At 38.0% G+C, this 26,326-nt stretch overlaps 1 protein-coding gene across 1 annotated transcript in view; it reads left to right on the top strand.

The window, feature by feature from the left end:
- Positions 1-25,893, top strand: part of ST8SIA1 (ST8 alpha-N-acetyl-neuraminide alpha-2,8-sialyltransferase 1) — a 151,676-nt gene extending 125,783 nt beyond the window's left edge. Inside the window, exon 5 of the mRNA XM_046678519.1 lies at positions 23,171-25,893. Within this exon, the coding sequence (XP_046534475.1) occupies positions 23,171-23,657 (487 nt within the window). The 3' untranslated portion in view covers positions 23,658-25,893. The remainder of the gene's footprint in view (positions 1-23,170) is intronic.
- The last annotated feature ends 433 nt before the right edge of the window (positions 25,894-26,326 follow it).

Consider the following 26,326-nt stretch of genomic DNA (forward strand, 5'->3'; position numbering starts at 1 on the left):
GTCTCTTGAGGATTTTTCAAATTGACTTAGAACTCCTATCCTGTATCTGCTAGAGTTCAACGCTTTCTCCAATATTTTGTAAATTTCCATAAGCTTAAATTTACATGGTCATTGTTTATTCCAATTACCTGTTTCTTTGAATTACCTTTAGTTTGCTTGTCTCCTCATCGTATCTCCTATCACTGCTCCCCTCTCTCTGCTCCACATCAATGCAGACATGGATTAAAACTTCCTTTCCTTGATTTTTCTAGAATACCATTTCCAAAGGCATTATGTATATATAGCAAAATTTATAAAAGACCTGAGGTGACAGAGGGGAAGCATTGAAAAACTATCAAGCTAAGAACATGAAAATGGAACATCAGACATCTCTGTTCTTAAAGCCACCCTGTCACTGAGAATGTGCTTCTTGTATGTTACCTCTAGTCTCCAGCCTCCCAGGATGTTGTTACTTCTCTCTTTTCTCACTTTCTCCTTTCACCTCATCCTTTGGCTTTGCCTGCCCCCAAATTCCTGTTAGCCCACCTCTCCTGCATAAGTAGTTATTACTTATTTCCCTTTCTGCTCCCAAGACACACTCTTAGGATTTCACCTTCAACACCCAAAACATCCATTACATCTAAACACAGAGGATTCTCTTTCCACAAAGATCTCTGGTGTCTGTTGTTAAAATAATGTCTTCCACTCCATAACTGGTTTGAGTCCTGCTTTAGGTAATGAAAGTGAATGAAATCTCCCAGAGAGTACGGATAACTGAAGATAATAAGAAATCAATTAGGGATGGAAGGAAAGAGATCAGGAAGTAGCTAGAGAAAGATGTACTTTTGAGGAACTTTTTGTTTGTTGTTAGTTTTCAGTTAGGGAGACTTGGGCAAGATCCCGTATGGGGGAAAGGACCAGTGATAGGGACTGGATGGAGATAAAGACAATAAAGAGGATAAGATGGGTCAGATCCTTGAGAAGATGAGAAGGGGTGGAGCCCAGATCATAGGTGATTGAATTCATACTGGACAGGAAGGATGCATCTTCCCTTCAGGGAAGAGCTACACAGTATAATTGAAAGAGCGTTGAATCAAGAGTCAGTTGAGTTGACTTGGAATCCAGAGTCCACTATATTCCTGTTCTGAGACTTTGTTAGAGTGCTTAACAGCTCTGATCCTCAATTTCTTCAACAGCAGAAAAGGGATAATGCCCTCTTCATAGAGCTACTAACCAGGCTTAAATAAGATATGTGTTAAGCAAGAATCTTAGAATTTCTTGATTGTTTCTGTAATTTGATTATTGGTTTTTCAATTTTTATCCCAGGCTATCACTAGCATAAGAAATAAACAAGAGACCATATATAACTACTTTTTGTCACCTGCTCCAAAGGGATTTGCGATTCCGTGGTCTCATTGTCGTTTGGAATTTTGAATAAGTTTTGAGGGTTGACATCAAACTTGTTGCCAAACCTGTGTAATTGTTTTGCTTCGCTACTACTTTTTTTTCTTTTTAATTTGAAATCCTTTAGTTGAGACATGTACATTGAATTTCCAGATCCACTCCCTCTTGTCTTATACTTGGCTGCTTCACATATTTTCCTAACCTGCTTGGCCCCCATACACAGTTGAGTTTTCAGCTCTTGGTCTAGATTGTATTTTACTGAAATAGCTCATGCCACTAAAACTTTCATGTTGCTAAATCTCCAAGTAGCATATTCTGTCTTTATTTCACTTGTTCTCTCCTCAGCATTTACCACTGTTGAGAAACTTCTGAAACAATTTTCTCCTTCTGTTGTTGAACACTCTCCTGGTATCCTCTCACGTCTCTGCCTGTCTACCCCTTGCACTAACTCTCCCCCCTTTGCCCACCATTTAATGCTATAATTTGGCAGGGTTTTGTATGTTGGCCCACTGTTCTTCTGAGTGATCTCATGTCCATGGGTGGCCCAACATGTCCAAAACTGGGTAATAATCTTTCCCTTCAAACCACCTTCTCCTACTGTGCTGCGTATCATGCTGAAAGGAGCCACCAGAAGTCCAAGCCACCCAACTTCCCAAACGGAAACTGCCCTCACATTTAGGAAGGACACATATTTAACAACTGGAACAGAATTGATACTAAATCAGAAAGGACACTTCTCCATATACCTCACCATTGCTTCCCAGCTGAACATTAGTCCTGCTCCTCCCAGTCACCGAAGTCGGCTTCTCCTTCCTCGTCTACAACCCCTCTGGCAAGACCTTCATCATTTCCCCCACAGACTAGTGCATGCTAATTAGTCTCCATTTTTCCTTATGGGTAAAATCTCAACCTTGATTGGCAGTTGGTCCTTCTTCCACTCTGTCCTGTGCACCAGGCTAGTCTCATCTCTAGCTACTCCCAAGGCTCTAAAGCTTTACCATATTAAATTGTTTGCATTTCCCTGAACACCTTCCTCTCTCACCTCCATGCCCTTGCCCACACTGCTCTCTCAGCCAAGAATGCTCTTTCTCCTCAACTCTCTTTACATAGCTAACGTCTACTCATTCTTCAACATTCAGTTCAGATACATCCATCTCTGAAAGGCCTGTTCTAAATTTCTCTCCTCTTAGCAACATCGTCAGTCTAGGTGTGGAGCCCCCACTCTGCAAATATTTTAAAAGTTTGCATTCTGGGGGCATATTTTAATATGTACTATGTACAAATGGAAGAGCTTGGTATGATGTGTTGTTTGCCAGCTGGTAAAATATTTTCCTGTGGAAGAGACACCTCCATAAGATAAGAAGGTAGGGAGGAAGAAGTGTTGTAAATCAACACAAAATTAATGTTCATTGGCAGAGGAAAAGGAAGCAACAGCTGGGTAAACAAACAGCTGCACAAAAAGAAAGAAAAATGACAGTGAGCCTCTGTGAACACAGCAAATGGTCCCAAATATTAGAAAAGCAAGTAAATAATATGAGGAAATGAGTTAACCCACTGGAAAATTGCTGAAACATTTGAACAGAAAGTAAATAATAAGGAAAGTGTTCAAAGAGAAGTTATCATAGAGAAAAAAATTAGAACAAATATCCTTTGGAGAAGAAGTGAACTTTTAAAATGAAATATGCTTAAGATATAAATTAACTTGAACATTTGTGATTTTTTTGTGTGTTTTATATGGTACAGACAATATTATAATAATATTAAAAAATTAAAAAGAGTAAAATTACACCATAGTCCTCAATAATTGTTCTGTTGAAAAGAGTAAGCTAGAAACCCACAATTGTTTCACTTTGCATTTGTGTAGCTATTAAGGTGCCTGACCTTTCAAAGGGAAATATTTAATACCACAAGTTGACACATAAATGGTTCACCTTCTAAAGAAAGAAAACATTCGGGATGACGCTAAAGTTCCCATTGACCTTCTACCTGCACCCACATACCACTGCGCTCCCCAGAGGTAACCTTTATTTTCAGCCGAGTGTGTATCTTTCCAACATTTTCCCATGCATTTACATATGTATGTGTAACTATCGAAAATACATATCTTTATCCTGTGTAATAATCCACTTTACAAATGGCAGAAGTAATTCTGTAACTTCTTTGTTTTTTGCGTAACATTTTTTCTTGGAGCTATTTCCATTTCAGTAAAAGAATGGCCTTGTATCCATAGTATGTTTTGCCATTCCCTTCATGATGGACATTTAGGTTGTTTCTAATTTTCTCCATACTTCAGCCAACATTCATGAGTATTTACTTAGTGCCATGAGCCAGGCACCCTTCTTGGTGCTGTGCATTTAGCAGTAAACAAAACAAGGTCCTCCTCATCTACATTCAAGAAGACACAAACAATAAACAAAGACATACATATATAATAAAATCTCACGTAGTGATAGGTTTTATGAAGAAATGCAACAAATGTGAGAGATGAGGTGGTCAGGAAAGGCTCCTTTGAGGTGCTTTCATTTGGGCCAAGACCTAAGAGAAGTGAAGGAGGATGTTCTGGAAATATCAGAGGTACCAGCTGAGAAGTGGAAGTGCTCGGTCAGTAGGTGTGCATGTTGAAAATGCCCCATCACCTTCTGAAATGTCTAACAAGTCAGACTCCCATTTGAAGCATAGAAGTCCTCGTTTTTCACACTCTTTATAATACTTCTTATTACCGTGTTCCTTAATTTTTACCGATTGGATATGTGGGAAACTGTTATTTCACTGTAGTTTTAATTGGCATAATAAAACGATATAAATTTATAATTTTAATGCTAGTGAGGTTGTACATGTTTTAATATGTACATTGGCCCTTTGAATGTCTTCATCTCAGACTTGACAGTTCTGTATCATTGTCTCTTCTTCTGTTGTGTCATTTGCATGTCACTGATTTTTATTGTTTGTATTCTGGATACAATCCATTGTTATATATATTGTAAACATTTTCTCTCAGTCTCAATCCATATACCTCACCATTGCTTCCCAGCTGAAGATGAGTCTTTTGTTGTTCTTGTTGTTGTTGTTGTTTTGTCATTGTTTTTATCTTCTACTTATGAGTGAGATCATATGGTATCTAACTTTCTCCCTCTGACTTATTTCACTCAGCATAATACCCTCAAGGTCCATCCATGTTGTCACAAATGGCTGGATTTCGTTGTTTCTTATGGCTGAGTAGTAGTCCATCGTGTATAAATATCACATCTTCTTTATCCATTCGTCCCTTGATGGGCACCTAGGTTGCTTCCGTGTCTTGGCTATTGTGTATAATGATGCAATGAACATAGTGGTGCATGTATCTTTATGCATTTGTGTTTTCAAGTTCTTTGGATAAATACCCAGCAGTGGGATAGCTGGATCATATGGTAGATCTATCCTTAATTTTCTGAGGATACTCCATACTGCTTTCCATAGTGGCTGCACCATTTTGCACTGCCACCAGCAGTGAACAAGGGTTCCCTTCTCTCCACATCCTCTCCAAAGTTTGTTGTTTCCTGTCTTGTTAATTATAGCCATTCTGACCGGAGTGAGGTGATACCTCATTGTAGTTTTGATTTGCATTTCCCTGATAGCTAATGATGTTGAGCATCTTTTCATATGCCTGTTGGCCATCTGTATATCTTCTTTGGAGAAATGTCTGTTCAGATCTTTTGCCCATTTTCTAATTGGATTGTTGGCTTTTTGGTGTTGAGCTGTATTAGTTCTTTGTATATTTTGCATATTAACCCCTTATCTGATACATGGTTTGCAAATATCTTCTCCCAATTATTAGGTTGTCTTTTCATCTGTTGATGGCTTCCTTTGCTGTGCAGAAGCTTTTTAGTTTGATGTAGTCCCATTTGTTCATTTTTTCTTCTGTTTCCCTTGTCCGGTCAGATGTGGGACTTGAAAATATGCTGCTCTGACCAATGTCAAAGAGCATACTGCCCATGTTTTCCTCTAGAAGTCTCACGGTTTCAGGTCTTAAATTCAAGTCTTTAATCCATTTTGAGTTGATTTTTGTGCATAGTGTAAGGGAATGGTCTACTTTCATTCTTTTGCATGTGGCTGTCCAGTTTTCCCAGCACCATTTATTGAAGAGACTCTCCTTTCACCATCGTATGCTCTTGGCTCCCTTGTCGAATATTAGCTGTCCATAAACGTGTGGGTTTACTTCTGGGCTCTCAATTCTGTTCCATTCATCTGTGTGTCTGTTTTTGTGCCAGTACCATGCTGTTTTGGTACTATGGCTTTGTAGTATAATTTGAGTTCAGGGAGTGTGATGCCTCCAGCTTTGTTCTTTTTTCTCAGGAATCCTTTGGCTATTTGGGGTCTTTTATTGTTCCATATAAATTTTAGGATTCTTTGTTCTATTTCTGTGAAAAATGTTGTTTGAACTTTGATAGGGATGATGTTGAATCTATAGATTGCTTTAGGAAGTATGGACATTTTAATGATCTTAATTCTTCCAATCCAAGTGCGCAGAATATCTTTCCAATTCTTTGTGTCTTCTTCGATTTCTTTCAAGAATGTTTTATAGTTTTTGGTGTACAGATCTTTCACCTCTTTGGTTAGGTTTATTCCTAGGTATTTTATTCTTTTTGTTGCAATTGTAAATGGGATTGTATTCTTAATTTCTCTCTCTGCTACTTCATTGTTAGTGTATAGAAACACAACCGATTTTTGTACGTTGATTTTGTATCCCACGACTTGAATGTATTCCTTTATTATTTCTAAAAGTTTTTTAGTAGAATCTTTAGGGTTTTCTAGATATAAAATCATGTCATCTGCAAAGAGTGACAGTTTCACTTCTTCTTTTCCAATGTGGATCCCTTTTATTTCTTTTTCTTGCCTGATTGCTCTGGCTAGGACTTCCAATACTATGTTAAATAAGAGTGGTGACAGTGGGCATCCTTGTCTGGTTCCTGTTCTTAGAGGGATAGCTTTCAGTTTTTCTCCATTGAGAATGATATTTGCTGTGGGTTTGTCATATATGGCCTTTATTATGTTGATGTATTTTCTTTCTATAGCCTTTTATTTAGAATTTTTATCATAAGTGGATGCTGTATCTTGTCAAATGCTTTCTTTGCATCTATTGAGATGATCATGTGGTTTTTAGTCTTCATTTTGTTAATGTGGTATATCATGTTGATAGCTTTGCAGATGTTGAACCATCCCTGCTTCCCTGAAATGAAACCCACTTGATCATGATCTTTTTAATGTATTGTTGTATTCGATTTGCTAGTGTTTTGTTGAGGATTTTTCCATCGATGTTCATCAGTGATATTGGCCTGTAATTTTCTTTTTTTGTGTTGTCCTTATCTGGTTTTGGTATCAGGATGATGTTGGCTTCATAGAAGGCGTTAGGAAGCTTCCCCTCCTCTTCAATTTTTTGGAAGAGTTTGAGAAGGATAGATATTAAGTCTTCTTTGAATGTTTGGTAGAATTCACCAGGGAAGCCATCTAGTCCTGGACTTTTATTTTTTGGGAGGTTTTTGATTGCTGTTTCAATCTCCTTACTGATGATCAGTCTATGCAAATTTTCTACATCTTCTTGGTCCAGTTTTGGAAGGTTGTATGATTCTAAGAATTTATCCATTTCTTCTAGGTTATCCAATTTGTTGGCATATAGCTTTTCATAGTATTCTCTTATTATCTTTTGTATTTCTGAGGTGTCCGTTGTAATCTCTCCTCTTTCATTTTTGATTTTATTTTTTGAGCCTTCTCTCTTTTTTTCTTGGTGAGTCTAGCTAAGGGTTTGTCAATTTTGTTTATGTTTTCGAAGAACCAGCTCTTGGTTTCATTAATTTTTTCTGTTGTTTTTTTTAGTCTCTATTTCATTTATTTCTGCTCTGATTTTTATTATTTCCTTCCTTTTGCTGATTTTGGGCTTCGTTTGCTGTTCTTTTTCCAGTACCTTTAGGTGCACTTTTAGATTGTCTGTTTGGGATTTTTCTTCTTTGTTGAGGTCGGCCTGAATTGCTATAAACTTCCCTCGTAGAACCGCTTTTGCTGTATCCCACGGATTGTGGCATGTCGTGTTTTCATTTTCATTTTTCTCCAGGAATTTTTTGATTTCTTCATTGACTCAATCGTTGCTGAGTAGCATTTTGTTCAATCTCCACATTTTTGTGTCTTTTCTGTTTTTCTTTCTGTAGTTGATTTCCAGTTTCATACCTTTGTGGTCAGAAAAGAGACATAGTTATTATTTCGATCTTCTTAAATTTATTGAGACTTGTTTTGTGGCCTAATATGTGATCAATCCTGGAGAATGTTCCATGGGCATTTGAAAAGAATGTGTATTCTTTGGTTTTTGGATGGAATGTTCTGTATATATCTACTAAGTCCATCTGGTCTAATGTTTCCTTCAAGGCCAATGTTTCCTTATTGATCTTCTGTTTGGATGATCTATCCATTGGTGTAAGTGGAGTGTTAAAGTCCCCTACTATTATTGCATTACTGTCTATTTCTCCTCTTATGTCTGTTAATAATTGCTTTATATATTTAGGTGCTCCTATGTTGGGTGCATAGATATTTACAAGTGTTGTATTTTCCTGTTGGATTGTTCCCTTTATCATTATGTAGTGCCCATCTTTGTCTCTTATTACAGTTTTTGTTTTAAAGTCTTTTTTGTCTAAGTATTGCTACCCTCACTTTCTTTTCTTTGCAATTTGCATGGAATATCTTTTTCCACCCTCTCACTTTCAGTTTGTGAGTGTCTGTAGGTCGGAAGTGTGTCTCTTGTACGCAGCATGTACATGGGTCTTGTTTTTTTATCCAATTGGCCACCCTATGGCATTTGATTGGAGCATTTAGTCCATTGACATTTAAAATAGCTATTGATAAATATGTATTTATTGCCATCTTGTCACTTTTTTTTTTCTGGGTATTTTAGTAGTTCTTCTCTGTTCCTTTGTTTTTCTCTTGCTCTCTTCACTTGTGGTTTGATGGCTATCTTTAGTAATATGTTTGATTTCTTTTGTCTTACTCTTTTTCCTGCTTGTTATAGGTTTCTGATTTGTGGTTACCATGAAGATCCTATTTAATATACTATGCATATAACAGTCTATATTGGGTAGATAGACTCTAGCTTGACCTCTTTCTAAAAGCTCTATTTTTCACTCCCCTCCTCCCACCTTATATGTCTTTCACATCATATATAGTCTCTTGTTTAGTGTGTCTCTATTCATTACCCTCTTATCATTGAAATAGGTGATTTTAGTACATTTGTCTTTTAACCTTCATATTATCTTCACAGGTAGTTGATCTGCTGCCTTTACTATATTTTTACCTTACAAGTGATTTTATTGCCTGGTTTGTTGTTGTTGTTGTTTTGTGGGGTTTTTTGATAATTTTTTTTATCTGTGTTTGTGATCATTGCTTTCCCACTTAAATAAGTCCCTTCAGCATTTCTTGCAGAACTGGTTTCTTGGCGATAAACTCCTCTAATTTTTGCTTGTCTGAGAAGCTCTTTCTCTCTCCTTGCATTCTGAATGACAACCTTGATGAATGCAGTATTCTTGGCTGTAGGTTTTCTCCTTTTAGCACTTTAAATATGTCGTGCCATTCTCTTCTCGCCTGTAGGGTCTCGGCTGAGAAATCCACTGATAGCCTGATGGGCTTCCCTTTATATGTCACTTGTGGCCTTTCTCTTGCTGCTTTTAGGATTCTCTCTTTGTCTTTAGTTTTGGACATTTTGATTATTGTATGTCTTGGTTTGGGCCTTTTTGAGCTTCTCTTATTTGGAGCTCTCTGTGCTTCCTGAACTTGGATGTCTGTTTCCTTCCTCAGGTTAGGAAAATTTTCCTCTATTATTTCTACAAATAAATTTTCTACCCCTTTGTCTCTCTCTTCGCCTTCTGGGACCCCTATAATCCGAATGTTAGCACGTTTGATATTGACCCAGAGTTCCCTTACACTGTTCTCATTCTGTCTAATTCTTTTTTCTCCTTTCTGTTCTGCTTGGGTGATTTCCTCTAGTCTTTTGTCTAGCTCGCTGATCTGTTCTTCTGCTTCCTCCACTCTGCTATTGAGTCCCTCTAGTGACTTTGTCATTTCGAGTATTGTATTCTTCATTTCTGATTGGTTTTTTTTCATATCTTCCAGTTCTTTGCTGATGTGCTCACTGTGTTCATCCATTCCTCTCCACATATCTGTGAGCATCCTCATGATATTTTGTTTGAACTCTTTGTCAAGTATGTCACTAGTTTCTGTTTCACTTAGTCCTTTTTCTGGGGTTTTGTACTGTTCCCTTGCTTGGAAAGTATTCCTTTGCTTCCTTATTATGACTCTTTCTCTGTGCTATTTTCTTTGTAGTAGTCTCCTGATCTTGGAGAAGTGGCGTTATGTATGAGATGCCTTATGAGGCCCAGCAGTGTGCTTCCCTCTGGTCAACAGTCCACAAGAGCCAAGAGTGACCCCTTTGTGGGCTACTTGTTTCCTTCTGCTGTGGCAGGGTTGCTCCCACTGCAGGTACCCAGGGAGTCTGATCTTTCCTTCCCTGGCCAGCTGTTTGTAAATCCCGTTTGGGAAGCCTCAGCTCTGTTGGCTACAAAGTCTATCAACACTCTCTTATTGCAGTTTCCTATTAATTGGGTTGGTACCCAGTGTAGCTGGTTGCTAGGCTCAGGGGCTTATAGTTGTGATAGGCCTCAGGCCAACAAGGCTGTTGTCAGTTCTCTTAGGAGTGCAGCTGAGTGGGGCTAGCCCTTGGCATGGGGGCACTCAGTTGTTTCAGGCTTTGGAAGGTGGGGCTGATCCTTTTTATGTCTATTTGTGAAGCACAAGTCTTCTGGTGCTGGTAAGCCTCACCCACCACAAAACCACATACACTGTCAACACAGTCCTGGTCCATGCACCCTTCTCAGCCCCCTGGAGCATACCCCGATGCCACACTGCAGGGGCCCCCACCTCTCCACCATTGCCCCCCACAGTTCACCTGGTCTTCACACAGGCGCTGCCCGACAGAGGCAGACACCCTTGCCTGCCTGTAGAGGATCAAGGCACCCAATCAATGCAGGCTAAAAAGTAGCCTGAGGGCTTGCTGTTAAGTGGGTCCAGTCCCTGGGGTGGTTGCCTGCCCTGGCTGAACTGGATTAAATCTGTGCTCTAGTGGGCATGGCAGACCCCTGAGCTAACAGCCCAGGGGATGAACTTCAATGGCCCCCACTGGTGTGTCCTATCAGCACGCCTGAACCAGCTCAGAATAATGGCCCCCACCAATGTCTCAGTCTCCAGAGAAGTCCCTCCTCTCACCAAGATGCCCCCAGAGCCCACCCAGTGAGTCTCGTTTCACCAAAGGACTGTCAGCCTTCTCTCTGGTGATTTTAGGTTGCTGCAATGAGTGAGTTTGTGTGTGGGCCCTTTAAGACCCAGGTCTTTTTGGCTTTCGGCAGATAGCTTTTCTGGGGGTGTCCCCGCTGCAGTCAATAGCCAGTAAAGCCAGACAGTAAGACCGCCGTCTCAGTTGGGCTGAGTCCAAAGGATGCTTATAGCAGCATTGCCCCCGCTCCAGACCTCACTCCTCCAGGGAGGGCTGCGTACCTTAGGGCTCTCCCTCCTGGCCAGCTGAGAAGCTCTGCTGCTCCCAAAGTGGCTTTTTTCCTCTCCAGCAGTAATTACTGCCTCTTCTGCCTTCGTCAGGACTGTCCCTTGTCGTGGGGGTTCTTCTTATCCAGTTTTCAGTTTTCAATCCAGGGTAATTCTTCCAGAAATTGTTGTAACCTGGTTGTGTTCATGGGAGGAGACGAGTTCAACGTCTGCTCACACTGCCATCTTTAATCCACTCTGAAGATGAGTCTATTACTGCTTGTCTCCTTAGTGATATAACTTTTGTCTTGTAGAAGTCTTTAATTTTGAAGCAGTCATGGTTATCAATCTTTTCCTTTATGGATTTTGCTTTTAGTGCCTTATTAACAAAGCTTTTTTATCCCAAGGTCTTAAAAATATGTTCTTCTATTTTCTTCTAATTTTATAATCTATCTTTATTTCATCTGGAACTTAATTTTCTGAACAGTGTGAGGTAGGAATTGGTCTTAGTTTTTATTATTTGGCTAGCCAGTGGACTCACTGTAATTTATGGAATAGTTGATTTTTTATGAATTGGTTTGAAATGTGACTTTTATCATATAGGAAATTCCCAAATATACCTAGTTCCGTTTCTGGATTCTATATTTTCTGTTCTTGCATGAGCTCTGTTGTATTTTTATTACTATAGTTTTATAATCAGTTTTGATGTTTGGTAAGTTAAATTCTCTCTCTGTCATTCTTTCATTTAAAATTGCCTTGAGTATATATACTGATTTACCTTTTATCTGGCTTTCAGAATCATCATATCAAATTTTATTTTAAAATAATATTGGAATTTTGGTTGAGATTGCATTGAACCTATAAATTTATTTGGGGAGACACCTTTCTATATTCATTATTGGCTTTATAAAAATGTTGTATATTTATTTTTAGGTTTATTTCAAGGTGTTTGGGGGCATTGTTACTATTACAAGTGAAATCTTTGTTTTATTATATTTTTCTAATATGTGATTGTTGTGGTGTAGGGAAGCTGTGGGGTTTTTTTAAGGCTGTTTTTTAAGAGCAGTTTTAGATTTGCAGCAAAATTGGGAGGAAAGTACAAGGATTTCCCATATACCCCCTATCCTACACATGCGTATCCTCTCCCATGATCAACATCCCCCACCAGAGTAGTACATTTGTCACAATTGATGAACCTACATTGATACCTTATAATCACCCGAAGTCCATAATTTATATTACAGTTCACTCTTGGTCTTGTGCATTCCCTGGGTTTGGACAAATTGGATAATGACATGTATCCACCATTATGTATCATACAGAGTATTTTCACTGCCTTAAAAATCCTCTGTGCTCTACCTATTCATCGTTCTCTCCCCTTCCCACCCCTGGCAGCCACTCATCTTTTTACTGTCTCCATAGTTTTGCCTTTTCCAGAATGTCATATAGTTGGAATCATATAGTATGTGGTCTTTTCAAATTGGCTTCTTTCACTTAATAATATGCACTTAAGGATCCTCCCTGTCTTTTCATGGCTTGATAGCTCATTTCTTTTTAGTGCTGAATCATATGCCATTGCATGGGTATAATACAGTTTCTTTATCCATTCACCTACTGAGTGACATCTTGGTTGCTTCCAAGTTTTAGCAATTATGAATAAAGCTGCTATAAACATATCTGTGCAAGTTTTTGTGTGGACATAAGTTTTTTTTAACTGAGGTTATGACAGTTTACAACATTGTGAAATTTCAGTTGTACATTATTATTTGCCAGTCATCTTATAGGTGCTCTCCTTCACCCTTTGTGCCCACACCCCACCCCTCTTACCCCTAGTAACCACTAATCTGTTCTCTTTGTCCATATGTTTGTTTATCCTCCACATATGAGTGAAATCATACAGTGTTTGTCCTTCTATATCTGGCTTATTTCACTTAACATAATACCCTCAAGATCTGTCCATGTTGTTGTGAATGGGATGATTTTATCATTTTTTATGGCTGAGTAGTATTACATTGTATATATACACCACATCTTCTCTATCCAGTCATCAGTCAGTGGGCACTTAGATTGCTTCCACGTCTTGGCTATTGTGAATAATGCTGCAGTGAACATAGGGGTGCATGAGTCTCTTTGAATTGCTGACTTCAAGTTCTTTGGATAGATACCCAGTAGTGGGATGGTTGGGTCATATGGTATTTCTCTTTTTAATTTGTTGGGAAATCTCCATGCTGTTTTCCATAGTGCCTGCACCAGTTTACATTCCCACCAGCAGTGTATGAAAGTTCCTTTTCTCCACAACCTCTCCAACATTTGTTATTTTTTGTCTTGGTTCTTATAGCCATTCTAGCGCAAGTAGGGTTATATCTTAGTGTAGTTTTTATTTGCATTTCCCTGGTCATCAGTGATGATGAACATCTTTTCATGTGCCTATTGCCTATCCATATATCTTCTTTGGAGAAATGTCTGTTTATATCCCCTGCTCATTTTTTATCGGGTTGTTTGATTTTTTGTTGTTGAGTTGTGTGAGACCTTTACATATTATGAAGATTAACCCTTTGTTGGATATATGATTTGCAAATATTTTTTCCCAGTTGTTGAGTTGTCTTTATTTCAATCCTGTTTTCCCTTGCCCTGTAGAAGGTCTTTAGTCTGATGAAGTCCCACTTATTTATTCTTTCTATTGTTTCCCTTGTCTGAGAAGACATGGTGTCTGAAAAGGTTTTTTTAAGACTCATGTTAAAGAGTGTACTGCCTATATTTTCTTCCAGAAATATTATGGTTTCTGGTCTTACTTTTAAGTCTTTGATCCATTTTGAGTTTATTTTTGTGAATGGTGTAAGAGAATGGTCTACTTTGATTCTTTTGCATGTGGCTGTCCAGTTTTCCCAGCACCATTTGTTGAAGAGACTTTCTTTTCTCCATTGTATGTTCTCAGATCCTTTGTTGAAGATTAGCTGTCCATAGATGCGTGGTTTTATTTCTGGGCTTTCAGTTCTGTTGCATTGATCTGTGTGCCTGTTTTTGTACCAGTACCATGGGGTTTTGATTACTATAGCTTTGTAGTATATTTTGAAGTCAGGGAATTTGATGCCTCCAGCTTTCTTCTTTTTTCTCAGAATTGCTTTAACAATGCGGGGTCTTTTATTGCCCCATAGATTCTTTGTTCTATTTCTGTGAATAACGTCATTGGGTTTCTGATTGGGATTGCATTGAATCTGTAGATTACTTTAGATAGTATGGACATTTTAGCAACGTTTATTTTTCCAATCCATGTGGCATGGAATGTCTTTATGTCATCATCAATTTCTTTCAGGAAAGCCTTATAGTTTTCATTGTATAGGTCTTTCACTTCCTTGGTTAAATTTATTCCAAGATATTTTATTCTTTTTGTTGCAATTGGGAATGGGATTGTATCCTTGAGTTCTTTCTGTTAGTTAGTGATTAGAGTATGGAAATGCAACTGATTTATGTAAGTTGACTTTGGACATAAGTTTTTAACACCTTTGGGTAAATACTAAGGAGCATGATTGCTGGATGATATGGTAAAAGTATGTTTAATTTTGTAAGAAACCAAACTGTTTTCAAAGTGGCTGTACCATTTTGCATTCCCACCAGCAATGAATGAAAGTTTCTGTTGCTCCACATCCTCTCAGGCATTCAGTGTTGTTAGTATTTTGGATTTTGGCCATTCTGTAGGTGTGTAGCGGCATCTCGTTGTTTTAATTTGTGTTTCTCTGATGACAGATGATGTGGAGCATCTTTTCATATGCTTATTTGCCATCTGGTAAGGTGTCTGTTAGTTTTTGGTTCATTTTTAATCAAGTTATTTGTTTTTTATTGTTGAGTTTTAAAGAGTTCTTTGTATATTTTGGATAACAGTTCATCAGCTGTGTCTTTTGCACATATTTTCACCTAAGCTGTGGCTTGTCTTCTCATTCTTTTGACATTGTCTTTCACAGAGCAAAAGTTTTTAATTTTAAGGAAGTCCAGCTTATTAATTATTTCTTTCATAGACTGAGCCTTTGAATGTTGTATCTAAAAACTCATTGCCATAGCCATGGTCATCTAGGTTTTCTCCTGTGATCTTCTAGAAGTTTTATAGGTTTGCCTTTTGCATTTAGATCTATGCTCCATTTTGAGTTAATTTTTGTGAAGAATATAAGGTCTGTGTCTAGATTCATTTTTTTGCAAGTGGACGTCCATTTGTTCTAGCACCACTTGTTGAAATGACTATCTTTGCTCCATTGTATTGCCTTTGCTCCTTTGTCAAAGATCCACTGTATTTATATGTGTCTACTTCTGGGCTCTCTATTCTGTTCTACTGATCTATTTGTCTATTATTTTGTCAATTCCATGCTCTCTTGTTTGCTGTAGCTTTACAGTAAGTCTTAAAGTCAGATATTGTCAGTCCTGCGACTTTGTTCTTCTCCTTCAATATTGTATTGGCTATTCTTAGTCTTTTCCTTCTCCATATTAATTTTAAAATCAGTTTGTTGTTATACATGAAATAACTTGCTGAGATTTTGATTGAGGTTGCATTGAATCTATAGATGAAGTTGGGAAGAACTGACATCTTGACAATATTGAATCTTCCTATCCATGAACATTCAATATCTCTCCATTTATTTAGTTCCTTGATTTCAGTCATCAGAGTTTTGTATTCTTCACAGGGTCTTGTACATATTTTATTAGATTTATGCCTAAGTATTTCATTTTTGTGTATGTAATGTAAATTTTATTGTTTTTTATTTCAAATTCCACTTGTTTACTGCTGGTATATAGGAAAGCAATTGAGTTTTGTATATTAGCCTTCTATCTTGCAACCTTGCTATAATTACTTATTAGTTCCAGGAGTATTTTTATCACTTCTTTCAGATTTTCTACGTTGTGTCGTCTGCGAAGACAGTTTTATTTATTTCTTCCCAGTCTGATACCATTTATTTTCTTTTCTCATCTAATTTTATTAGCATTGAATTCCAGTATAGGGTTGAAAAGCAGTGGTGAGATCCTTGACTTAGAGACCCCTTGACTTGTTACTGATCTTAGTGGGAAAGCTTCAAGTTTGTCACCATAAAGTATAACGTTAGGTGTAGGTTTTTGTAGATATTCTCTATCAAGTTGAAGAAGTTCTCCTCTATTCCTAGTTTAGCTGTGGATTTTTACAAGTTGATCTTGTCTAAGTCTTTCGTGGTTCCAGTAAATAATTTTTCATTTGGTTCTCTTGTATATTTTAGATAGGTAAGTATAACATCTGCAAATACTGAGAGATTTCCCACCCATTACAAACACACTTAAAATATGTTTTTTAAAAAAATTCCAGTTCAGTGTGTCTATTTTCATGTTGTTGACTTCTCATTTTATTACGTTTTTGATCAGATATTACCCACATGATGTTAGTTGTGTTAATATATTCAATATATTAAATAATTATTAATAAATATAACTATTATATTTATATATTATAATTATTAATTATAATATAGAAATTATATTATGTAACATTGCAATGTATTAATCATATTATATAAATTATATTATATAATTATTAATTATGTTAATTATTAATTTAATTAATAGTTAAGTAATATACATATATTAAATATTTAATATATTAAATAATATATTTAATTATAATATATCATATATTTTCTTTTGTGACATAATGTGTGGTCATTTTTAGAAATTTTCTAGCTCTGTTTAAAAATGATAGGTATTTTTAAATTGAAGACTCTCGCTATGGTTGTGGGTTTGTGATATCTATCTATTTGAATTTTAATCAGTTTTTTGCTATATATATTTTAAAACTGTCTTGTTAGGGGCATAATGTTTCTTAACTATTATTTTTTTTGGTGGTATTCATTTGATCAATATACATTGCTTTATCTTTTTATGATTTAAAAATTTTAATTTCCATTTTTGCCAACATAATATGTGTGCGTAGTTTTCAAAATCAAATAGTATGACAAAGCGTAAAATGGAAAGCAGCAATCTCCCATCTCATACTCACCCAAGTAATGTTCCAAGACTTTCAACTTCTCCAGCTGATTTTTCTCGTTAGATTTTAAAGCAGCATGCCTCATTACAATTTTAAAGTTTTCCATTGATCTATTGATTTCTTACAGAAAAATAAAGATTTGTCTCTCTTAAAGAGTTCCTCACAACACCCCCCTCGATACACACTTATGCTTTCTTGACCTCTCAATGCAGATATATCACAACCAAGTGATTAGTCAGTGCTTACCTTAGTGTCTACATAAATACTGTTCACATCTGAGTGAAAAAGCCTATTATGAGTGTTTAATGTCCTGTTCAACTTTTAATTTTTCCCCAGAGTAAATAAAGTCTTTCCATGCAGCAGTCACTAGCTCATCTCCAGACTCGCATTAGAGCTGCAGATCTGCTTCCGTTACTGCCATGTTAATCTATCAGGGACACTTTTTTGTTGTCGTTGAGACATCCTTTCAGGAACTGTCTTTTTCTCTCACTAGAATCTGATTAATGGCTTTCTAGGCATGCTGTGTAGCTGTTTTCCTGGAGCCTTCCTTTACCAGAATCTGTTTTCTTTTTTCATTGCCCATAACTCTTTCTTATTACCTAAATGTTCCTTTCTTTCTTGTAGCATCTCAGTCTTACTTCATGGATGCAATAATTATCAGTATTTCTAAACAGGCTAATGAGAGATTTTTAAGAGTTTTCTTCTGCCCTTTGAATGACCTTGGTTTCCTCTGAGTTCTTTTCTTCTTCCATTGTGTCCTCTGAGTCTTGTGTTGGAGGCTTTCCGTTGGCGTCTTCTGATCTGGTTATCTCTTGTTTGGTAACTGGAAGCTCTGTGCAGAGGCTGGACCTGCCGCAGGTGGGCTTCACTCTTGGTTGAGAAGGTGGCAAGGTGGCTTTCTCTTGGGTGACTCCCAAATGTCATTATCTATATGTCTTTTATCTTGGGCCGGTCAATGTCAATATTCTAGTTGGGAACTATAAGCCTGGCTGCCAATATTGTATGAGCTGAAAAGAATCCCCAGTTTCCCATGGGCTTGGCCAGGTCTGGGCACATAGCCACTGATCCTCCCGAGAGGCTGACATCCGTCCCCCCGACAGACACACAGTGATAACTGACCAGTGCAGGATTTTAGGGTTCAACCCACCTGGATGTCCCTGCTGCCCCATGATCTGAACAATAACCTGTTGATCGTTCCAAGACACCCACCTTCTCCGGGATCTCCTGCCTTTGGGCCTCGGGCGCTGCTACCTTTTAGAGCAATGCCCGGCAAGTTAGTTTATCCTCTGGTTTCCTTCTGTAAGCTGTCTGTTTTCAGAGGTAGCTCAGATTTGGGGATTCACTGAGAATTTACCTTCTTTTCTTTTTTGAGGCTGGATGTAGATTTTTAAATACATCTTTTCTCTCATTTCTAGAGATTTGCTATAGGAGGGAAAAGCTAGACCGTTACCTGTCCTGATTCTATTCAGTTTGCATCTTAACTAGCAACCTGAAACTGAACATTTTAACAATTTTATTAATTGCAATTTCTTGTAGATTGTGTTTTTGTCATATTTCATATCAATATATTTAGACTCTATGATGTTATCAATATTAATCTTCTATTTGTCATATTTCCTGAAAATATTTTTCAGAGTCATTCCCTTTTTATTTTAGCTTAATTATTTTTCATGGTAATGAAAGTTCACGTCTTGACACAATCAATTTTGTCAATACTTTCCTTCATAGAAAGATATTTTGCAAATGTCTAAGTTCACACACTCATTTTGTTTAGTTTTTCTTGTAATGCAGAATGTAAATATTTATCTTACTTATCTTGAAATTATTTTGTAGTTTTCTTGTCAAGTATGAATCTATTCCCCTTTAAATTTCCAAATTGTTAACTAGTTATCTTGATATCATTTATTAACTAATTTTTAAAATTTCATCAGTTTTCTCTATATTGTTATGTTTGGAATTAATTTGTAAAATGTGCTGTATTTCTGTGCTTTCTGCCCTTTCTATTGATATATTCTTTCTATTTCATGTCTATATTCATTATATATTAATCATTTCTATTTTCTTTCTTTTTTGTTTTCGAGGAAGATTAGTCCTGAGCTAACACTGTGCCCATCTTCCTCTACTTTATATGCAGGACACCTACCACAGCATGGCCTGATAAGTGGTGCGCAGGTCCATACCTGGGATCTGAACCTGGAACCCCGGGCCACTGAAGGAGAGTGCGTGAAGTTAACCACTATGCCAACAGGCCAGCCCAGTCATTTCTATTTTTAATAATTCATGGGCTCTTCTGTTTTCATTTTTCTTCTTTTTCAATTATTATTTAATAGTTTTCCATTCATATGGTATACAACTATTCTGAGCTAGGTTATAAAAATTAAAAGATGAATAAGACTTGTCCCTTGTCTTCACGAAGTACACAGTCTTGGAGAGTATGATCAGTTCATGTTGAGGAGTTCCAAGAAGACTCTTTTGAAAGCTTAAGTTGGAAAGAAGGAATAAGCTTTAGAAGGACAAGCTTAAGTTGAGTCTGAATGTATTGGCAGGACTTCACCAGAGCAATGAAGGGATGAGAAAAAAGGAAACTATATATGCTGAAGGATGTGGACAGGTGCACACACAGAAATGGCTGGAGCATAGGATGAGGGCAATAGAGAGTAGCTGAGTATGAAGCTGGAGAGATATACTGGAGAGATAAGCTGGATCCGCCACTCTTTTATAATTCCAGTTGCATTTTGTAATAATTTAGTAAAATTCAAAACCACTCCTATTAAACTCTTGATCAGGATAACATTAGAGATATTAGATATGCCATGAATATTATTGAATTGAATTGAGTTCTTAAGTAATGTCGTTTGTTGAAGAATAGGATAGATAAAAATAGTAAAATGTAATATATTGGCTGGTTCTTTAACAGTGTTAATAAAATTAAGACTATAGTAAATTCAAGATGTGTGTTCCTTTTCGAAGTTAAAACTCAAGAAAGGAAGACTACCTCCTTTCAAGAATAATCAGTCAGCTTTAAGACGGGGAACACAAAATCGGTGGCCCTGATTTTATTGGACTTGTCTGTAATTCTCATTAGTATGTAGTTCACTACAGAAATGGAGATACATTCCATCAGCCAGCAGAGCCCTGTGGAACAGGAGCTATTCTGCACAGCAATAAGAAGGGAATGGAAGCAAGAGAGGAGAGCAGTAGAAGTATACCACTTAGGAGCTGGCCGGGTGGCATAGTGGTTAAGTTCCCACACTCCATGTCAGCGGCCCTGGGGTTCATGGGTTCAGATCCCAGGTGTGGATCTACACACCACTCATCAAGCCATTCTGTGGCAGCATCCCACATACAAAAAAACAGAGGAAGATTGGCACAGATGTTAGCTCAGGGATAATACTCCTTTGGAAAAAGAGAAAGATTGGCAACAGATGTTGGCTCTGGGCCAATCTTCCTCACCCCAAAAGAAAAAAAAAGTATGCAAATTAGACTCTAGAAGTTGATGGTGAAATGAAAGAACTAGAATGTAACTTTTGGAACAATATGAGCATATGATGAATTTTCTCTTAAGTTCTAACCACGTTTAAAAGACAGAAGGGAATAATTCAGTGGAGATGGCGAGGTTGAATGTTTTAAAGAGGAGAGACCCACTTTAGAACATGAGTTCTTTAGAAAACGTGAAACAGCGTGTTCCAAGACACAGAGGAGAGGAGGGAGCACTTCTTCCTCTTAGGATGGCAGCAAGAATAAAATAAGAAGATACAAAGAAAGAGATGTTGAGGGATAGACGCAGAGAGGCAGATAGCTGTGATCTTCTGCATAAGTATATCTCCTGGACATCTGCATTAGAGTCACCAGCGAGTACTGGATAAGAATTCAGCTCCTGGATTACTCTCATCAGAACCCAGGAACCTGTGATATCAGGTTACTCTGACTGAAGTTTGAGAACCACGGTTCACATGAAGTGGGAGCTTATCTGTAGGGTGTGTGTACGTGGTTGCAAAAGCATTAGTGCATTAGGAAGAGAGCAGAAGATATGGGTGGGCAAGGAAGAGAATAAAAGAATACCAAGCAGATCTTATTGAAGTTGGGAAGCAGGAATTTGTGTTGGAGAGGCCGGCCCAGCTCCAGAATATGGTGAAATGTGCTTCCATGGCTTCGCCTAGGATAGTGATTCTACCTGAAAACCTTGTTTTATCGCTTCGGGGCCCAGAGGAAATTGCTAAGTCAGGCTGATAGATCAAGGACATGAAAAAGAACTTGAGATTTCCCTTCCTTTGGGTTTGATAAAGACACCTTTCTTGGCAGGCAGAGTTAATAATACTGATTGCTGCATAAAATCCTCTGGCTTTGTTTATTCAGAATTTTAGTTTCACATGTTTATAATGAGCCCTGCCAACATGTCAGGCCAGACTTCCCTCTGCTGGTTGTGGCTCAGTTCCATTCTTAGATGCTGCTACCTCACCTGCATATAACCTGAGATGGGCAGCTCCTATTGTGTGAAAGAACACAAAAGTTGTAAAGCACTAGTCTTTTTCTCTCTCTCTCTTTTTTTTTTTTCCTGAGGAAGATTGGCCCTGAGCTAACATCCATGCCCATCTTCCTCTGTTTTATGTGTGGTACGCCTACCACAGCATGGCTTGCCAAGTGGTGCCATGTCCACACCCGGGATCTGAACCGGCAAACCCCTGGCCGCAGAAGCAGAACATGCGCACTTAACCACTGCACCACCAGGCTGGCCCCTTTTTCCCTTTTTCACTTGAGCTATGTCAGCAACTTCTTAACTTCTCTAGATCACCTTCTAAACTACCAGAGTTCCCTTTTTTGACACAAACTGACAACTAAACAAGTGATCAAATATTTGTAATCCAAATAGTAAGTACTCTAAGTACTGCTGTGCAGGTTCCCCGTCACCACAGAGAGAAGTCCAAACAAATTAGAGACATAGAAGGTTTTTCATAGCACGCTTCGTCTTCAAACACTGCCTCCACCATTCCCTCCTCGCACATTCCAGCGGCAATGAATCCTCGTTGTTTCTGCACACCGTGCACCCTCGCCTATGACCAGTGATCCTTCTAGATTAGTTGCTGTCCTTCCTGTTGTTCCCCTAACAAGGTGTGTTTAAATGTCATCCCCTCTTTGTCACTTTCTTGGATCCCACTCCCTCTCCCAAGGCAGAATTACTTACTTTTTTTCATCTGTATTCCATAGTGCTTTACGCAAATATCAATTGTTGCATTTAGAACATTACATTGTACTTGTTTATATTTTTGTTTTCACAACTGAACTTGAATTTTTTTTTTTTTAAAGATTTTATTATTTCCTTTTTCTCCCCAACACCCCCCGGTACATAGTTGTATATTCTTCGTTGTGGATTCTTCTAGTTGTGGCATGTGGGACGCTGCCTCAGCGTGGTTTGATGAGCAGTGCCATGTCCGCGCCCAGGATTCGAACCAACGAAACACTGGGCCGCCTGCAGCGGAGCGCGCGAACTTAACCACTCGGCCACGGAGCCAGCCCCTGGACTTGAATTTTTTGAGATGAAAAATTGGGCCATTAAATTTTTAAATTCCCAATGCCTGACACATAGGATGTATACCCTAAATTTGAGTTGAATACCTTTGAACTAGAGAGCCTCTCTTTATGTAACCCAAACTGCGAGAACATAGAAAAGTAGAGTTCTTTGGAGCAAGCAGTATGGGCAATTCTCAGCATCATCTTATAATAGTAACAAGTCTTTCTTTTTCAATGTAATATTATAGTGATAATATAGCGTTGATTAATCGGAATACTTAGAGAATCGTGGAATTTCCATGGGAAGAAGTATTTTAGAAGTGGTTCCTTTCATTTGCAGTTGAGGAAATCTGTCTTGAGCTTAGGTCAGACTGCAAAAGTAATGTTTATCAAAATCTTTTCCAAAAACCAACAACCTCGTGAATTAATGACTATTAGACCATTTTCACATTCCAGGCAAATAACTTCCGCAAGAGAACAAAATGTCCAGAGCACTTCAGTTCATAGGGAATCCCATTAGGGAATCTTAACCTGAGTTTAAGATATTGGGATGGGGGGAAGCCAGGCTACTTGGATGAGAGATAATTGGTAAATTCAAAGAAGATTGTCAATACAAGTGTTCTTCATGTTTTTTGATGAAATGATGTCAGCTATCAGGGCCGTCAGAACAGTAGAGTGAGTTTTGATGAATTTCTTTTCTCCAGGTTTAATTGAGCCCCTTTTTCTCTTTAATAGGTTTCAGAACTTGCTGTGGTCCAGAAAGACGTTTGTGGACAACATGAAAATCTATAACCACAGTTATATCTACATGCCTGCCTTTTCTATGAAGACGGGAACAGAGCCATCCCTCCGGGTGTATTATACACTGTCAGATGTCGGTGCCAATCAAACAGTGCTCTTTGCAAACCCCAACTTTCTGCGTAGCATTGGAAAGTTCTGGAAAAGTAGGGGAATCCATGCCAAGCGCCTGTCCACAGGACTCTTTCTGGTGAGCGCAGCCCTGGGCCTCTGTGAAGACGTGGCCATCTATGGCTTCTGGCCCTTCTCTGTGAATATGCATGAGCAGCCGATCAGCCACCACTACTACGACAACGTCTTGCCCTTTTCTGGCTTCCATGCTATGCCAGAGGAATTTCTCCAACTCTGGTATCTTCATAAAATTGGTGCACTGAGAATGCAGCTAGACCCGTGTGAGGATCCCTCACTCCAGCCCACTTCCTAGGGACAAATGCAAACAGAAAGAACTGAGCCAGGGTATTTTTGTTAGGTTTTCTACGTGACTCCAAAAGGAAATGGTCAAGTCATTTCATGGATTTGCATGGGCCACTTGGAAAAAACAGAACAAAACAGAGGAAATTCTACTTTTAATGTTGGCTTGGAGAACAAATAAGAAATGAAACGTCCTATGAAATATTTTTAGCACACTGTGGATTTGCAACTCGGAACATGCTGATGAAAAGATGTTGGTAAAGCACATTTACATGGTTCAAATCTAGAAGATGCAGTTCAAAAATAAGATGGAACTCAGATCACTGAAGCTGAGGAACTAATCAAAGTACGATAAGGACATGATGCCGGGTCAAGTGTCAGTGACTAGCAACACAAACTGGCTTCATTAGAACACCTATCTTCCTAAGACTGACATTAGAACCATAGGTTTTAAAAAAAATTATTGTTTATTTTTGCCCTATTTAGGGGCAGTGAGTGGGTGATGAGGTAGATAAAAAAAATCCCTGACTGAGTAATAAGGATACAAAACGCTCCAGCTGATTATTGTGATTTGTTGAACCAAGTCTATGTTAACGATAGTCCCCCTCATTTTTTAAATGTCAAATAAGAATGGTTTCCTCCCCTTTTGTCAAGTCTACGTAGACAGTGTGAAGCATTGTTGAATTTAGACTGTGTTGATTCATAGTCCAGCTAACACGAGCCGCTCTCCCTCCTCCCGAGAATGTAGGGCGTAAACCTATTTTTAGGTCTGCATCATGAAAGCTTGTGTTTGCATTATTATTATATTTGAGTGCAAAAAGACTGCAAATGTGAGTGCATTATTTATTTGCAAATTGGCATAATGGTCATCATAACAATGTTCAGAGATGAAGTAAAGCACAATGTCTAAATGAAATTGAATATGGAGGTTATTAGAGAAATCAGCAGTTAAAATGTGACTGGTTGACGTAATAGATTATATCGGTGCTTTGAAAGTTAAGAAATCGAGAGTGTCGATTCTGTGCAGAACTGATTCGCTATTTTGATCCCATCTAGCAGCAAAAATGTAATGAGAATGTACTATGAGTGAGTTACGTTAAATATTCACAGTATGTACTACCCTAAATATATTTCCTCTTTTGAGCTATTTTATTATTTAATAATTACCTAAAAAGAACGCATTTTTACCTATACACTTCATCAGAAATGTGAAAGGGCTAACAAAAAACACAAATAAATATTGTTAAAATATGTGCCACTCACATTAGTACCCTGTTAAAATGTAATTAATGAGCCCCATAAAACCCATGTATCAAGTTCTATTGAAAATGCTATCTGGAAATTTTACATCTTGTTATGATTTCTGGTCTAGATTTATGCAATAGATTTGTACAATGTTTAGTCTGTAAATTGGTGGCTTCTGAAAGACAGAACAGAAATGGCCCCAACTAATAATATTTCATATGACCAGGGCTTCTCGAGTGAGGTGATCCTGGTGGCATTTGGCAGTGTCTGGAGACACTTTTGATTGTCACGATTCGGAGGGTGCTATTGGCATCTACTGAGTCGAGGTCAGGGGTCCTGCTGAACATCCCACAATGCACGGGTCAGCCCCTGCACAACAAAATTATCCAGTCTAAAATGTCAGTGGTGCCAAGGTTAAGAAACCCTGGACTAGACCAAAATGAAATTTTGATTGTTCCCCCATTGTCTTCATTTAAGGATACACATACATGCTCACGTCGTTATGAGTATGACTACAATTTAATGAGAATGTTTTCTTAGAGCAGATTATAGTTTGACATTATTTTGTAGTGACAACTCACAGGTGTGCCATACATACTCCCTTTTCTGTGGTTACACAGATGGTGTGTGTGTACGTGTGTCACATGAAGTTATCCATCTTTATTCTTATTGAAATATATGTGTTCCTAAGTTAGGATCTCTCTAGAATTATCTTGCAGAGTACTCTGGACTACACTGTTACTATAAAGAAGTTGAATTCCAAACTCCCATTATTTTATTTTATCTGAAAAGACCTGAGAATTGGGCCTCATACTTTGCCAAATTTAATATTACTGACCCTTAAGATTCAGCTCAGATGATATTCAGGTTGTGATAGACACATTGAATAAGAAGATATTTCATCACTTTCAATGCATCTGCCAAGAGAGGGCATCACACTCTAACATCAGTCTAATTTTTCTTTTTCTTTTTTTTTTTTTTTTGGTGAAGCAGATTGGCCCTGAGCTAACATCTATTGCCAGTCTTCCTCTTTTTGCTTGAGGAAGATTGTTGCTGAGCTAACATCTTTGCCAATCTTCCTCTATCTTATATGTGGGACGCTGCCACAGCATAGTTTGATGAGTGGTGTGTAGGTCTGCACCTGGCATCCGAACCTGCAAACCCCAGGTTGCTGAAGTAGAGCACTCAAACTTAACAACTACACCACTGGGCTGGCCCCTGGTGTAATTTTTAAATTGCTTTTTAGTAACAAAAATTAGATTGCTCCGTGGGGCAAAACAGGGGGTGAAGAGACTGAAAATGAGTACCTGATGCAACTTTTTATTTTTATTGGCTCCAGTTTGAGAATTGCATTGATGCTAAAGATCATGAATAAGGATGGCGCCTGTTTAATTTTAATTACACTTCAGTAAAATTAAGATGGGTGAAGGATTAAGT

The sequence above is a fragment of the Equus quagga genome, chromosome 1, assembly GCF_021613505.1.
Source record: "Equus quagga isolate Etosha38 chromosome 1, UCLA_HA_Equagga_1.0, whole genome shotgun sequence".
Taxonomy (NCBI): domain Eukaryota; kingdom Metazoa; phylum Chordata; class Mammalia; order Perissodactyla; family Equidae; genus Equus; species Equus quagga.